Source organism: Callospermophilus lateralis, chromosome 4 (genome assembly GCF_048772815.1).
Source record: "Callospermophilus lateralis isolate mCalLat2 chromosome 4, mCalLat2.hap1, whole genome shotgun sequence".
Lineage (NCBI taxonomy): Eukaryota > Metazoa > Chordata > Mammalia > Rodentia > Sciuridae > Callospermophilus > Callospermophilus lateralis.
The window spans coordinates 162,092,635-162,110,052 of NC_135308.1; the positions used below are offsets into that span (position 1 = coordinate 162,092,635).

General features: G+C 49.7%; 1 protein-coding gene across 1 annotated transcript in view; it reads right to left on the reverse strand.

The window, feature by feature from the left end:
• Positions 1–221: 221 nt before the first annotated feature.
• The window catches only part of Efcab6 (EF-hand calcium binding domain 6), a 103,054-nt gene continuing 85,857 nt past the window's right edge, over positions 222–17,418 (reverse strand). Inside the window, exons 12-16 of the mRNA XM_077109278.1 lie at positions 7,082–7,316; positions 5,738–5,884; positions 4,360–4,544; positions 1,817–1,966; positions 222–344 (exon numbers count right to left, since the gene is read on the reverse strand). Of these exons, the coding sequence (XP_076965393.1) occupies positions 222–344; positions 1,817–1,966; positions 4,360–4,544; positions 5,738–5,884; positions 7,082–7,316 (840 nt within the window). The remainder of the gene's footprint in view (positions 345–1,816; positions 1,967–4,359; positions 4,545–5,737; positions 5,885–7,081; positions 7,317–17,418) is intronic.

Sequence of the window (17,418 nt, forward strand, 5' to 3'; positions counted from 1 at the left end):
GACTTTTTATTTGCTCAAACCAGTGAGTGAAGGAGACAAGGCAGGGCTGCCCAGGCCGCCTGCAGAGGCCTCCAGCTGCGGCCAGGGCCTGCCGAACCAGGGCTGCAGGCTGGCCAGGTCTCCTTTCAGGAGAGGTTTTGGGAAATTCAGGAGCCCCCTCAATGCCCTTATTTTACTAGCCCTGGGCCAGAGCCAGGCCTGCTGTGCGTGCTGGGTGCAGGCTACTGCAGGAAGGCGCGGAGGAAGTCGTTGTAGGCGACCCTGGAGGACAGCGTCTTGTCGTAGTACTCCAGCACGTGGAAGAACTCCTCCTCCGAGAGGTTGATGCTGTACTGCCTCAGCACCTGCGGGACCCAGCAGGCCACCGTCACCCAGGCCAGCCAGCAGCCCTCCCAGAAAGGCACGCCTCACAGGACGCAGCCCCAGGGCGGCCCCTCTGGGCATCTGGGTGTGTCACTGGAAGGGGATGGAAACCCTGGCTCTCCCGGGCTGCAGGTCAATCACCCGGCCTTCCTGAAGGGCCACTTGTCCAGGCAGGGTGAGCAGAGGAGGAGCGGATTGGGGTGGGGAGACCTGGCCTCAGGGCCTTAATGTGGCTGGGCCTCAGGCCACGGGGTGGGGAGGGACAGTGATGCAGCCTATGGCAGAGACAGCTATTTGTCCGCCCAGAGCCTACTGCCCTGCCCCAGTGACAGAACCTGTTTTTCTTCTAGGCTGCTGTGGCCCACTATCAGGGACCACTTCTCAGCCTCCCTTGCAGCCAGGCACCTGACCAGAGAAAATGAAAGGAGAATGCTATTTGGAACTTCTGCGAGACTGCTCTAAAGGAAAGGCGCAGGTCCTCTTCCTCTCCGCCTTTCCTCTCTGGAATGTGAACACGAGGCTGGGGCCCCAGCAGCCATCTTGGACCACGAGCTGGCCCTGGGGGAGGAAGCCAGGCACCCAGGGTGGTAAATGGAAACACATCCCTGAGGACCGTCCAGCCACCATGCCAGCTCTGGACTCCCTGATGTGGAGGGAAGTCAAGTTGGACCTTCAGCCACAAATCCCAAGAGACAGATTCTGGTCATAAAGCTTAGGCTACCCATTCTTATCTATGTTTTGTCATGGTTTGTTTCCAAGGGGAAACCCCTGGGCGGAGGGCAGCTGGCCTGGCTGTCTGGCCCCTGGGATGAAGCGGTGAGTGCCAGCAGGGCCGGGTCCTCCGCCCGCGCCCATCTCCTCTGCTGAGGGCAGTGTCTGAAGAGGGGGAGAAGAGAACCGCCCTCCTTCCTGCTCCTCGCTCATGGCCAGAGGAGAACCCTGGCTGCCACTGTGCCTGGCCCCAGGGAAGGTGGCCATGAGCAATGTGGAGCCGCTGCAGGGCTGCTGACCAGGGACTGGCCTGGGCTCCGTTCAGCCTGAGCACAGTGGCGCAGCCCCACTGTGTGCGGGCTGCGTGGGAGGCCTGTGTCCTGCTCTCTTCTGGGTCCACCACGAGGCCCAGCGGCAGGGGCCTGGATGGAGCACGGGGTCTCTGCCCAGCACCCGTCAGGGCTCAGGAGCAGCGGCAGTAGGCGGGGCCCACAGGAAGCTGCCAAGGGCAGTGGCGCTGCAGGGTGGGGTGCAGGCCAGGGTGACCTCAGGAGGAGCTGGAGCTTGAGGGGAGGGGCAGGTGGACAGGCCCAGGTAACTAGCCCCAGGGGGCGAGGGCTGGGACAGCAGGTCACCTGGGCCTTTGTGTGGAAGCACAGGGGCCCTGTTTTGAGCTTTCTGGCCACTGATGCTGGGTGGTGGGTCCTGCTCAGAGGCCACCAGCCCTGGGAGCTGGGCTCACCTTCCTGAAGTCAGCCACACTCAGAAGCCCCGTCCCGCCCTCGTCGTAGCTTTTGAAGCTGCGCCGCATGGGCCGCCAGCAGTGCAGGATCTTGGGCTGGATGCGCAGCAGCACCATGTAGAAAGAGCACGACTCTGTGCCTGCTTCCTTCTGCAACACAAGGGAGGCTGGGAGGGAGGCACCCAGGGCCAGGTGGAGGAGGGGCGGGAGTTCCCTGTGGGTGGCTGTCCTCGCCTGCCATGGCCCCCTGCGGCCCTCCCCGCACCTTGTGAAGGGGGTCAGTCTCCTACCCCCAGGTCACAGAGGAGGAGATGGAGGCTCAGGAGGCCACATGCCCTCCTGCAGGTGAGGGCCTGGCAGGTGCAGGTCAACTGCAAGGTGGTCTGAGAAAACAGAGGTTCCACCCAGGGAATTCCAGTAGATTATAAGGAGTCTAAATCCTCGCCCGATTGTGGTCCCATCCAGCAATTGGAGCACACGCGCACACCGCCCCAGCCTCGCTGAGGCGCCACTGACTGGAAACGGGATATTTTAGCAGGATTTAGCCCAACACATATCTGGATATCACAGAGGTGAGCTGTCGGCAGCAACGAGTACCACATTGGGGGACAGTTTAATCTGAACATGGCGCTACGTAAGACAAATCAGCAGAGCAAATTGCTTTCACTTAGCACCTACGATGGAAAGTCCCCAGATCCCCAGAGCTTTGGTAGCTGCTAATCTGCCTAACCCGTGGGTCCATGCACCCCGAGGACGGCTCGTCCCACGTCCGGTTCCCATCACTCCACGGTGTGCTGACACTGTGGCACTCTTTGGCCTGTGACCCTGGCAGCGCCAGAACCAGCAGTCCCGGGGCCATCTCCCCAGGGGGCTCAACGCTGCTGCTGAAAGCTGCAGAGAAGATGCCCAGAGGGCGGGAAAGCCCACTCCCTTTCCTTCTCTGCAAGAAGCTTCTCCAGAGCGCCTCAGTTATGGTGGGGCCTCGGCAGCTCCAGAGGGGACGGAGATGGGCTGAGACGGGGCCACAGCGAGTCAGGTGGGCAGGGGCTGCTCTCCCAGGGGCGCGAAGGGCAGAACCATTGTGAAGCGTGGCGTGGAGCCTGGGGTGGGCCAGGAGAGCAGTGGGCTGTGCTGGGCCATCTGCCACGAGGCCGGTCTCCCTGGTTGTCCCAGGGCACCTGTCACAGGCTTTTAGCCACCCTGAGGGCAGATGAGTTCTGGAAGCTGGGCAGCCTCTCCTCGGGAGGCTCAGGAGGCCCAGCGAGCTCTTCCCAGCACTCTCACTGGCCACTCCCCGCAGGCCTTCCGGCCAGCAGACCTCGCTCATCCACAGGCCAGGCAACAGGTTGTGGGCATGGAGGAAGGAGGGAGGTAGGGGCCTCTCAGGCCACATGGTCCCATGGTCCCCAACTGTGTTCCAGAGAGCTGAGCGGGCCAGAGGACGCCCCAACCTGAGTTCCCCTTCATGAGCTCGGCCTAAGCCTCCCACGGGCCCTGCTTGTTTAAATGGAAGCTCCGCTAAGAGGGCCCCTGATTCTGCACAAGACGACCACTGCAGCTGGGCAGACTCTTTCTGCACAGACTCCACCAAGTCATTTGCTGGCAGCGTGCGCCCTGACCTCTGCTGGCTGCCAGGGGTGGGTGGGTGGGTGGGGCAGGGCCCCTCCAGCTGAGTCCCAAGGTGACTGAACTCAGTGTTCCCTGAGTCGCCAGCAGCACTTGTCATCTAACTCAGCGCCACTGAGGATGCAGAGGAGCTTGGGGCCCCTCCTGGTCCAGGTCTGGGGGCCTGCCCAGGGTGCGCCGGAGGAGAGGCCGCGAATGCGCATGGCGCCAGGGTCAGCGGAAGACTGCAGCTGAGAGTTAAGAGCCGTGCCCTTCGGTGCCACCTAGTGCCTGCAGGGTCCCTTTGAGGGAACAGAGGGAGAACTCCGTGAGGAGTGAAGGGTCCTCCAGCCCCACCCCATGCCCAGGCGCACTCAGCTGTCTGCGGAGGTTGCCACCCCACATTGCAGGGCCGTGGGAGTGGCTGACACTGTGCCTGGCGTCAGGCTGATGCTCCTCATGGCTCTGGGAAGAGCCACCTGAGCTCTTCCCAGGACCCCAGGACCCGAGGACCCGAGGTCCAGGCTCCAGGCCTTTCTGTGGTTCCAGAAGGAGAGAAAGGAGATCTTTGAATCATTTACAAGGAAGTAAGTCTCTGAGTTTTCTTCAATGTCCCTGAAGCCTGGCGGACACTCGCCTTTACCCTGCCCTGCTCCAAGCTGAGCCCTGACCCAGAGCTGCCCTGCAGGGCCTTTGGGTAACAGAGGAGATGGGGTCAGGCCACGCTCAGCATGTGTCACGGGTCCAGGGAACCTCTATGCAAGGTTTGTGGGCAGGTGGTAGAGAGGCCAGGGACATCTGGCAGTGAGTCCTGGCTGGCGGCAGAGTGGGGCTGGCCTGGCCAGGGGCCCCATGGAGCCTCTGATGCACCAAGTCCACCTTCTCTGAGAAGCAGGGGCCCTGCCCGCCCGCCCCGCCCCACCCCGCCGCGCTCCTACCATTTTCTGCGTGTTCTGGATCCTCATCCTGTGCATCAGCGCAGTCTCCTTGGCCTTCAGCAGCAGCACGCAGCTCTGGATGAAGTCGCAGTAGGCGAACCTGCCGTTGTTCTTCAGGTCGTACTTGAGGACAAGCTGCTGGCTCTCCTCCTTGCTCAAGTCCAGGTTGAACTTCTCCGCCAGAGCTGCAGACGCCACGGCAGGCCGTCGGTGGCGGTCCCCTCGCTCACCCTCCCCTCAGCACCCTCAGCTGGCCCTCCCTCCTGCCTCAGAGCTCAGGTGGGTGGACGGCCGGGCAGACAGACTCAGTGCCCCAGGAGAGGCCCCTGGTCCTGTCACCAGAGCTGTGGTGGCAGTGGGTGGACAGGGTATGTGGGAGCCAGGAGAGGGGCTGGTGCAAGCAGCAGGGGGAGGCTGCTGGGGCGGCTGTGGGAGGGGCTCGACGGGTGCTGGGGACTCTGTTAGGCCCTGACCATCTGCACGCCCTGCATTTTCATTCCAATGACATCTACGATCTGTGGAACTACTCCCCGTGCCCGACCTGCAGTAGGCGTCAGCAGGGAGGGGAAGGCGGAAGGACTGGCCGTGGGTCAGTATTGAATTCTGGATGCAGTATTAAGCCTAGCAAGCTCCTGGGAACAATGGATTGGTGACTGACCAGGAAGTTCATGGTTAAGAAGAAAAACAACGACCATAAGAACAGCAGCACCAATTAGGGTGCCTCATGCTCAGAATCAAAAGAATTAACTCAAAAACTGAGGGCAACTCGAATGGGCATTAAAACCAGTTTGGCTGATTCGGTTTTGGCAAAACATGTCGCATGTGATCAACATCATAGTATCTGATTAGTATTGATCTCATATTTTCCTATTTAATTTACGAGTACTTTTTCAGATGTGCTGTTAAATGACACCTTATTCTGTGCACTTTAAGCCTTGGTTGTGATAGTGAGTGTGCACCGTGTTGGAGGGTCTTGAGGGAACTTCTTATGTCAGCAGGGTTACTAGGAAGAGCTAAGTGGCTGGTCAGACTCACTTCCTGGGTGTGGAAGACCGCGGCCAGCACGCCACACCTAGAGGTGTGTAAGTCCCAGCAGTTTAACCAACACCAAGGAGGGGAGGCGGGCGGAGTGGGGCCCCCCAGACTGTGCCGCTGCCCCTCCCCCCCTCGCTGCCTGGTCTGTGAGCGCCACATTCTCCAGTGACACAGGTCTGGTCTCCAGCTGCCAGTCACAGAGGGTGCCGTGGCCGAGCAGGTTGCAGGCTGCCCACTCCCCAGAAGTCCCTGTGGGTCTCCTGCTCTCCTTTCCCTCCCCCCCCCCGAGTATGGGCTTGTGCCAGGGAGGAGGAGTGGCAAAGGGGACAGAGCCGCAGCGCACCCAGGAACTCGGAGGCGGAGATGGTGCCCTGCTTGTCCACGTCCTTCTCCTTGCACTCCTTCAGCAGCCCCCGCCAGCAGCCCTGGACCTGCTTCCTGAGCTTGCTCTCCAGGGGCTCGCAGTTCTGCAGGGGCGGGGTGCCTGGCGCTAGCCCCATGCTCGCGGGGGTCTGGTGGGAAGGAAAATAAAAGGTGGTTTAAAATGAGGTTTAAAGTGGAAGTAAGAGCTGGGTACGTGGAGCACACCTGTGATCCCAGCTGCTTGGGAGGCTGAGGCAGGAGGAACTTAACTTGCAACTTAGCAAGGCCCTAAGCAACTCAGCAAGACCCTGTCTCAAAATGAAAAATAAAATGGGGCTAGGGATGTGGCTCAGTGTTTAAGTGCCCCTGAGTTCAATCCCTGGTATAAATAAATAAATAAATGAAGTAAGTGAAAATAATAAAGAACCAGGACTCGGGGTTGGAGGTGCTCAGTGACACAGGTAGGTGAATACGATGAAGAATAAAGCAGATAGACATCCTACACTGACAAATCTCATTTCCTTCAGTGAGCTGTATTTGAGCCAAATCATAATAAGATAGCTTGGGAAATAAATATACAGCCACAGTTGAAAGGCACCAGTGGTATACGCGCCTGGGGCCTGGGGCAGGGGTTCCCCTTGAGGAAGTCTTACCTAAATGAGGGACTGACCTGTCATTGGCCCGAGGTATCCATCTAGTAAACACAGAATATCTCTTATTTCGAAATGATGTGGACCAAGTAGGAGGCTGTTCTTGTTTCCTGTTCTTGGCTTTCCATTTACAGCAGGGAAGCTAATTCTGTCTAACCCGGACCTCTCTCCTGAGCTCCTCAACGACCAGAGTTCCTCAGACCACGTCTCTGCTGCATAGCAGCCTGCCAAGGTTCGTGCCCCTCACAGCGGACGGGGTGTCCTGAGGGCCTCAGGCCTATGTGTGACCTATTGCTGCTCTGACAGATGAACACAGACCTGGTGACTCGACACCCAAAACCAAAGTCTACGTGGCCTTGCTGAGCTAAAACCGAGGCGTTCGGATGTCTTTCCAGCCTCCAGAGACCTTCCCTGGTCCTCAGCTTGGGGCCCCTCCAGCAGAGTCTTCAGGTCACCCCAGTGCTGACCTCCCTCCTGCCCGACCCTTCCCCCTGCCCGACCCTTCCCCCTGCCCTCCTCACAGCCAGTCCTCCACAGGAAGCCCCTTCCCCTGTCCCCCATGGCAGGCTCCCCTGAGCCCAGTCTCTTGGTCGCCTGCACCCTGGGGAAGGAGCCCCCTGGCCCCAGGCTGTGTGGGTCCAGCAAGGTGGCAGGGGCCTTGGCCGTCTGAGAACTCACGCAGGGCAGACTCCGCGATTTCGACCCCACTTTCAGGTCATGGGTGGGCGAGGAGATGGTAGATCTGGTTCTTTCCAAGACCACGGGGACGCTGCTCCCTCTCTGGGCCCTGGTCGAGCCGTCTGAGACGGGTGGCGTGGCTGCCCGCTCCGAACCAAACCTGCTCAGGAAGTCGGGGTACTTCAGCCGCCCCTTGGCATTGACGGGCATCTCACTCCAGAGCCTGTCAAACTGGAAAGAAGCAGAAGTCATCTCCCAGGGTCAGCGGGGCCCAGCTGGGGGCCGTGGGCCTGGTGCAGAAGTGGGACGGAAGGAGGGGGAGGCGAGGGTGATGTCACTGGCAGGGGGCCCAGGCCCACGCTGATAACAAAAAATTAAAAAAGGAAAAAATCCATTTGGCCTCCACTTGGCGGAAGCCTCTGGAAGACTGGGAAAGCCAAGACGAGGGGATTATTCATGGCTTCCGCAGGACATTTTTTAATTGAATTGGGCCCTTAGTGAGCAGTTTAAGGCCATTAAATCTTGTGATTAGTCACAGTGACTGAGCTGCAGTGTATAAAAACATTGTAGGAGAAAATGCAAATCAAAGCCTGGCCCGCCTTTGTCCCAGGGGGCCTCACTGCTCCCCACCCCCTCGGACAGCCCACCACCACCCTCTGGGCAAAAATGTCCTCTACAAGATGAAAAAGGAGGCCCTAGAACCCGAGAGAAGCTCACGGCTCTGCGCTGCGGCCACCTGTGCCACGCACAGAGAATGACTCTGGGTGTCCTCAGTGACCACCTTTAGATGACTTGAGGGTTTTCAGGAGCCAAGAAGAGCAGCAGCAGCTTCCGGTTGGATTTTTTGCTGAGCCCTGAGCCCAGTGGAGCCCAGCCTCCTACGCAGGCTGAGCAGGAGCAGCCCCGAGAGAGCAGAGGGAGACGGACAGGGACGGGGACAGGGACAGGGAGGCTCAGCTCTCCCTCCTTCCCACCCCACACCTCTCCATGCTGCCCGGACCTCGCCAGGAGCCCCATCTGCTCTGAGTGTCCACTGGGGTGTTCCCATGGCAAATTAAAGGGACCATCTCTGGTTGTATTCAAAGCCCAAGTTCCCTCAGCCGCCACACCAGCCCTGAACTGCATGGGCAAAGGTGTGGGTGACAAGTGTGTGCTGCTGTGTGACTTGGGTTGGGGCAGGCACCGACCAGTCTGTCACAGCTTCTTGCCCTGCACAAGTAAATCCTGGGGTGGGTGACTGACAACAGGCTGGCACTAAGTGACCTGTACATTCCCGGGGGTGGTGGGGGTGGGGGGGGAGCCAGCCTTTGCTTGGGAGGAGGCTGGAGGGCCCTTCCTACCTTGAGAACTTGCTGAAGCCTGGAAGAGTATGCTGAGAGCATGGGAGGGTGTGGCCCTGAGGCCCACAGTGCCCTGCAGAACAGCCTCCACCTCACCCCAGGCCATTGGGACCTCCAGTCACAGCAGGCTGGGACTTCCAGAAGCCTAAGCCTCACCAATGGCCCCCAGGGATTCTGCTTGGGAACTGAGTACTGGGGGCCTCTCCTCCCACCTCTGCCCCTCCCAGCCTCCACCCTTCCTCGGTGCCCCAGGGATAGTCCCCACAACCTGCAAACACATCCTCACTCTGACACATCCTCTTCCTAAAACTCTGGCCCTGACTGGAGCTGCTCTTTCCTGGGAGGAGGGAGCCACTCAGCTGGGCCACCAGCGCCCTGCAGGGTCTGGAGGTGTGTGGGGAGGGGCCCTCCCAACCCCCTGGGCTCCCAGGCCCCTGACCTCTTCTCTGGGACTCACGTCCTACTGTAGCTTCTGGCAGATGCGGCACCCCAGCAGGCAGGTGGGGGGACCCTTGAAGCCGGGCTCCCCTGATCCTTGGCCTCATCTCAGTTATGTCACTACCCTCGCTGGCGCCCTGGAGTCTCAGGTTTGAACACTCCCCGCTAGCCACACCTCTGTTTTCACCCCCACACCCACCTTACGGGGCCCACCTACCACTTTGGTTCACCCTAGCACTCCCCACCCAGTCCTGCTTCCTCAGGAAGTGTAGATTCCCCCTGTGACTTTCCCCGTCCTCTGCCCTCCCTGGTCGCTCTCCCTGCACCGAACTTCCGCAGCAGAACGGTACCTTCATAATGGTCACGGGATGCCACTCAGGGGCCCCGGGTCAAATACAAGCTCTTAATGGAATAAAAATAATCAGGCACAGAAGCAGCAAGTCACTGTGAACATGAGTTGGCAAGGACAAGCCAAGCAGATTTCAACTTCAGATAGAGAATTATTAATTAGAGAACGTAGCGTGGTTGTGTATAAAGTAGTTAAGGGAGCGAATGGTATTAAAAATGAGCAGGGAGAACGATATTATCAAACTGACACGGCATTTTTGAAATGATAGGCAAATAGAATTTCTTGAAATAAAAAATATAATAATTAAAAAATTGTTAAACAATTAAAGTACAGATTAGGCCACAGATTAGGCAAAGCTGAGGGGTGACTGTGTGAACCAGAAGGCAGACGAGTACAGTGGGTTTTGACCTCTAGCACATCAGAGCCCCCAGGAGCTTGCTGGCCCCACCCACAGAGCGCAGTTCTTAGGTGCGTCTTGCAGAAGCCACACCAGGCCATGACAAGCAAAGCCGTGAAAGCCAGAGTATGGGGGATGCTATGTTGTTGTTGTTGTTTTACGTGTTAAGAGACAATTACTGTAGATTTACAGCTCTCCAACCAGAAAAATTACTTTTGAAAATGGAAAAAATAAAGGCATTTTTAGATAAAAACAGAGAGTTTACTTTCAACAGATCGTGACCCCAGGATATACCTCACAAAGAAAGGAAACAATTCCAGAATAAAGGTCTAAGAAGTAAGGGGAAAGGAGGTAATTCCGAATGAATGCCTTGTATAAAAGCAAACCAGTCTAAGGTTTAATTTTTAAAGAAAAAATATTTAAAATATGAAATAACAATAGTACAAAACTCACTCAAGGAGACAATTAGAGCTACAGCAACTTAGTGTCTTTATAAGCCAGAGGACCAAGTATGTGCTTTAAACTCTGGATTTTGATTTGTAATATATGGTAAAATTTCCAGGGCGATAGTCAGTTGTTTGTTAAAAGAACAGAAATAAGATACACAGCTTTCAAAAAGGTTAGAAAGACAATTTTAAAAAGATTAATCCAAAAGAAAATAAGGAGATATTTTAAAAATAAATGAGTATTAAATAGAAAGCATAATATCACATAACAGAAACAAATCTATATACCATAATCACAATAAATGTAAATGGACAAAACATCCATATAAGTAAAAGGAAGAGATTATAAATTTAGATTTTTAAAGATCTGCTTATGTTCTGTTTATAACACACACACATGCAAAAACTAAGTGACAGAAGGGTCAAATTTTTTTTAAAAGTTAGCAATAGATATACTGAGCACTCATTAAATAAAAGATCTAGAGTTGTTACATAATACTACTAAGACAGAATTTAAACAGAAAACTATTTTCCAGGTTTAAAGATGGTCAATTCCCAAAAAGGACAGAATAGTCCATCCGTTTATATTAATTTTTTTAAAGCCCAGAAAGAAATTACATATCTAACACATTGGTTGGAAATTTCAACATTTCTCTTAATTATTGACGGACCAAGCAGAGTGAAAGGACAAAGATTCTTTGAGGCCAGAAGTTACAGTGGGTCTTAATCAACAATGTGGAGCTCTTCACCCAACAACTGGGGGTTGCACACACTATCTAATCACAAATGAAACTTTTAAAAACTGGCCACACATCAGATCTCAAGTATTTTCAAGTACAATTCAATTCTATTCTCTAATCAATTAATTATCTGTTAATTTCTGTTAACAATCTTTAAAAAGTACTTTCATTTGGAAATCAAAAAGCATATTTCTGAATGTATTATGGATCAAAGAAGGAATCAAAATGGAAATTAAAATAATCAAGAATTGAATTATGATTTTAAAACTACATATCAGAATTTGGATGCAGCTAAAATGGTAATTAGAAACAAATACATAGTTTTATATATTTGTTTTATAGTTTTAAATGCTCATTAAGGAAGAACAGCTGAAATAAAACTGTGTCCAGCTTTGTTTAAAGAAGAACAAACAAGATGAAGAGCAGAGAAGTAGAAAACAGAGATATATGAGGCTCTACAAAACTAAAAGTTAATTATTTGTAAAAACAGGCAACTTTTGGCAAGAATAATTTGGAAAATAATAATATTAGGAAGGAGAAAGGAGGCACAACTACAAACACAACAAGTAGTTAAGGAGACCCCACGAACCATACTATCAGTAATTGTACGGCAGTGAACTTGAAAACAGAGAAAAGTGGACAGATTCCTAAACAAAAATATAATCCACTGAAACTGACAAAAAGAAAAATGCCCAAATAGCCCTGTAACCACAAGAGAAATAAACTCAGTGTTAAAATCTCCCCACGAGGAACTGGGGTTGTGGCTCAGCAGAAGAGCATTTGCCTAGCACGTGAGAGGCGCTGGGTTTGACCCTCGATACTCAGCACCACATAAACATTAATAAATAAAATAAATAAAGGCACTGTGTCCAACTACAACTAAAAATATATATATTAAAAAAAAACAACCTCGGGCTGGGGCTGTAGCTCAGTGGCAGAGCGCTTGCCTTAGCACACATGAGGCACCGGGTTCCATCCTCAGCACCATATAAAAATAAAAAATAAAAATAAAAAAGGCATTCTGTGTATCTACAACTACAAAAGATAAATAATTTTTTTAATATTTATTTTTTAGCTTTAGGTGGACACAATATCTTTATTTTATCTTTATGTGGTGCTGAGGATCGAACCCAGTGCCTCACGCATGCCAGGCGAGCGCGCTACTACTTGAGCCACATCCCTAGCCCCCAAGATAAATAAATTTATAGATTAAAAAAAAAAGCTTCCCCATGAAAGCAGCACTGGGCCAGGTGGCTTCCCAGGCATTTCTACTCAATGGTCAGGAAGCTGGTAGCTCTGACCCTGCCTGAACTCTTCTGGAAAAACAGAAAAAACTGATTCCAAAGTCAGATAAAACATCATGAGGAAATAAAAGGACAGATGAATGTCACAAACACAGATGCAACTTACATGCCCAACACTGTGAAAACACTTTTAATATATCATGAACAAACGGGGCTTGAACAAGGGACCCAAGTTTGGTCTAATACTAGAAAGTCCATTAATGTCATTCACTGTATCAAGAAACTGAGTAGAAAAAATGGCACGGATGTCTCAATAGATACAGGAAAAGCATTTAGCAAAATCAATATCCATTCTCAGCTAATAGTTGTTAGCAAAGTAGGAATGAAAAGAAAGTTCTTACAGTTGATAAAGTTCTTATACTTGATACACAAAAGGTCTGTAGAGAAAACATTTAATCTTGAAACAGTAGAAACGTTTTTGCTAAAATCAAGGAAAACAATGAAGTCCATTATCTCAGCTTTTGTTTAACATGGAACTAAAGGTTGTAGGCATTGCTATAAAGTAAGAAAAATAAATAAAATGTATGCAGATTAGAAAAGAACCCCTCATTGCCATTATTTACTGAGTTTTATCCATGCTCAAGAGAAATTCCTGATGATTGTTAAAATTTGATAATTTAGCAAGGTTGTTCCAACAGTAACAGAGTTTAATGTTAGAAAATACCATTAGAAACACTTTATTTACAGCAAAAATATAAAAAGCTTAAGTATGTAAAAGACCCTAAGGCAGAAAATTATAGAAGAAGAGAGAGAGTGGGGGGAGGGAGGGAGGAGGAACATGCTGCTAGGGAAGCTCAACATTGGGGAAAATTGCTTATCATCAAAGAGACAAGATTTAATGCAATTCCAAGAAAAATTTCAACAGGGTTCTTTGTGGAAATTGACCAGATGATTGTGAAATATCTTTGGAAAGCAAGGGGCTCAGATGATGGCAGATGTTCCTAAAGGAGAGGAACAAGGGAAGAGAGAAAAGTGGACAAATTCCTGAACAAAAATATAATCCTCCTGACACCAAGACTTACAAACGCAAGCAATTTAATAATTATCTGTTATCTGGTATTAACTCAAGGACAGAGAAAAAGGCCAGCAGAATGGAGTAGAGTCCAGAAACAGACCTCGCCAGGAGCATCCATCAGTGACAATGTCAAGGTTACAGGTGGGAAGTAAACGCATGATTCAAATACCTGCTGGGCCAGATGTGGTGGTGCTCACCTGGAAAGCCCAGCAACTGGAGAGGCTGAGGCAGGAGGATCGCAAGTTCCAGGCCAGCTCAGCAACTTAGCCAGACCCTTCTCAAAATAAAGAACAATATTGCTGGGGGCATGATTCAGAGGTAGAGCACCTCTGGGTTCCATTCCCAGTACCCAAAACAAACAAAAAGTGGTGCCGGGAAAAATGACTGTGTGCATGGGAAAACTGTGCTAATCTCATGCTGATGAAGAAAAAGAGAGAAAACTCAAATTACTAAATTCATGATGAAAAATGAACGATCATGATGGATACTACTGAAATACAGAAAATAATTAGAAACAGTTTTGAAAACTTACACTCCAGTAAAATAGAAAATCTTGAAGACATCAACAAATTTCTAGAGACATATGACCTATCCAAACTGAATCAGGATGACATACATGATGTAAACAGATCAATTTCAAGCAATGAAATAGAACACACCAACCAAGAAAAGCTCAGGACCAGATGGATTCTCAGCTGAGTTTTACAAAACCTTCAAAGAAGAATTAACACCAATACTCCTCAAAGTATTCCATGATACAGAAAAGGAGGGAACCCTTCCAAACTCGTTCTACAAGGCTAATATCACTGATACCAAAACAAAGACACATCAAGAAAAGAAAACTTTAAGACCAATATTCCTGATGAACATAGATGCAAAAATGCTCGATAAAATTACAGCAAATAGCATACAAAAATATATTAAAAAGATAGTGCACCACGATCCAGTGGAGTTCATCCCAGGGACACAAGATTGGTTCAACATACAGAAACCAATAAATATAATTCATTGAATCAATAGACCAGAATAGTCAAAGCAATCCTTAGACAAGAATCACATGATCATCTCAACAGATGCAGAAAAAGCATTTGACAAAATCCAGCACCCCTTCATGTTCAAAACACTAGAAATACTAGGGAAAGTAGGAAAATAACTCAAAAATATAAAAGCTATATATGCTAATCCCAAGGCCAGCTTCATTCTAAAGGGAGAAAAATTGAAAGCCTTCCCTCTAAAACCTGGAACAAGGCAGGGATGCCCTCTCTCACCACTTCTATTCAACATCATCCTTGAAACTCTAGCCAGAGCAATTAGACAGAAGAAATAAATTAAGGGGACTCAAACTATCACTATTTGCAGATGACATGATTCTTTATTTAGAAGATACAAAAAACTCCACCAGAAAACTCCTAGAACTAATAAATGAATTCAGCAAAGTAGCAAGATATAAAATCAACACCCATAAATCAAAGGCATTTCTACACATCAGTGATGAATCCACTGAAAGAGGAATTAGGAAAACTACTCCGTTCACAATAGCTTCAAAGAAAAAAAATACTTGGGGATCAATCTAACAAAAGAGGTGGAAGACCTCTACAATGAAAACTACAGAACACTAAAGAAAGAAATCAAAGAAGACCTTAGAAGATGGAAAGATCTCCCATGCTCCTGGACAGGCAGAATTAATATTGTCAAAATGGCCATACTACCAAAAGCATTATACAGATTTAATGCAATTCCTATTAAAATCCCAATGACATTCCTCATACAACTAGAAAAAAACAATCATGAAATTCATTTGGAAAAATAAGAGACCCAGAATAGCCAAAGCAATCCTTAGCAAGAAGGGTAAAGCAGAAGGCATCACAATACCAGACCTTAAACTATACTACAAGGATAGAGTAACAAAATCGGCACAGTATTGGCACCAAAACAGATACATGGACCAATTGTACAGAATAGAAGAAACAGAGACAAATCCACTTAAATACAGTTGTCTCATACTAGACAAAGGTGCCAAAGACATTCATTGGATGAAAGTTAGCCTCTTCAACAAATGGTGCTGGGAAAACTGGAAATCCATGTGCAACAAAATGAAATTAAACCCCTATCTCTCACCCTGCACAGAACTCAAAGTGGATCAAAGACTTAGGCCTAGAACAGAGACCCTGTGCCTAATAGGAAAAAGTAGGCCCGAATCTTTATCATGTTGGCTTAGGATCTGACTTCCTTAACAAGACTCTAAAGCACAAGAAGCAAAATCAACAATCAATAAATGGGATGGATTCAAACTAAAAAGCTTCTTCTCAGCAAAGGAAACAATCAATAACATAATGAGAGAGCCTACAGATTGGGAAAAAATCTTTACCACATGCACCTCAGACAAAGTACTAATTTCCAGGATATATAAAGAACTCAAAAAATGTAATGCTAAAAAGCAAATAACAGTTAATAAATGGGCTAAGGAACTAACAGACACTTCACAGAAGAAGAAATACAATTGATCAATAAATATATAAAAAAAGTTCAAAAAAAGTCTAGCAATTAGAGAAATGCAAATCAAAACTACACTGAGATTTCATCTCACTCCAGCCAGAATGGCAATTATTAAGAATACAAGCCATAGGGCTGGGGTTGTGGCTCAGTGGTAGAGCACTCGCCTAGCATGCATGAGGCACTGGGTTCGATCCTCAGCACCACATAAAATGTCAAATAAAGATATTGTGTCCACCTAAAACTAAAAAAATAGATATTTTTTTAAAAATTAAAAAAAAAGAATACAAGTAACAATAAATGTTGGTGAGCTTGTGGGCAAAAAGGCACACTCACACTTTGCTGGTGGGACTGCAAACTGGTGCAACCACTATGGAGAGCGGTATGGAGATTCCTCAGAAAACTTGGTATGGAACCACCAGTGGACCCAGCTATCCCACTCCTGGGTTTATACCCAATGGACTTAAAATCAGCATATTATAGTGAGGCAGCCACATCAATGTTTATAGCAGCTCAACTCATAATAGCTGAAGTATGGAACCAACCTAGGTGCCCTTCAACAGATGAGTGGATAAAGAAAATGTGGTACATATGCACAATGAATTATTACTCAGCCTTAAAAAAAGAATGAAATTATGACATTTGTAGGTAAATGGATGAAACTGGAGAATATCATGCTAGGTGAAGTAAGCCAATCCCCCACAACCAAGGCAGAATGTTTTCTCTGCTATATGGATGCTAATTCACAATAAGGTGGGTTGGGGGGCTGGGGAAGAACAGTGATACTTCGGATTAGGCAGAAGGGAGTGAAGGGAGGGGAGGGGGTATGGGGGTGGGAGGATAGTAGAATGAATCAGACAGTATTATTGCCCTTCTGTGCCTAAATGACTACATGACAGATGTGATCCTACATCATGTACTACGAAAAGAAAGAGAAGTTATACTCCATTTATGTATGGTGTGTCAAAATGCATGTATAACTAATTAGAACAAATTTTTTAAAAAACTGTATCTCTATCTTTTACAGAAGAAGACAAATATATTTCAGGCACTGAAAAAACATGAAGTGAGTTGGGCTCAACGGTGCACGCCTGTAATCCCAGCGGCTCGGGAGGCTGAGGCAGGAGGATAGCGAGTTCAAAGCCCGCCTCAGAAAAAGAGAGGCACTGAGCACCAGTGAGACCCTGTCTCTAAATGAAATACAAAATAGGGCTGGGGTGTGGCTCGGTGGTCTAGAGCCCCTGGGTTCAATTCCTGGTACAAAAAAAAAAAAAAAAGCCCAGGAAGTGAAAACTTCAAAACTTTGAAGAGAGCAGAGTTGATTATCTTACACCTTGGAGAGGTAAGGATTTCTTAAGCAGAGCGTGGAGTGGACATGGGAAATGAAAAGATGGATGCATCTGGTTACTCTCCACTGAAGTGCGGCTCTTCATCTGGGGACACCCACAGCCTCCTCCCGAACTCCCCCAGGATCTCCTGTGCTCTGCCAGCTGCTCAGTCCCTTGGTGGGTCCCTCCAGTCCCCCTGATTGCAAGCTGATTGAGCTGGGGGCTCGGGGCTCTCTGGGCTCCAGCTCTCCTGGCCCTGCTGACCCCGCCCGCCTCTCCTCCGCCTCGCCTTCTGTGGAGCTCCCTGTGCACACCCGCTCTGGACCTCTCGGTCGACCCGCAGCTGCTCCCTAGGCCTCCACTCTTCCTGTCCGGCTCCTTGCTTGCACCAGGCCATCATCACCTCCTGCGGGCTCCGACTCTGGAACATCTGTGACCCCCCCTCACCAGCTGTTACCCCACATGCCCTCCGTCTTACTGGTG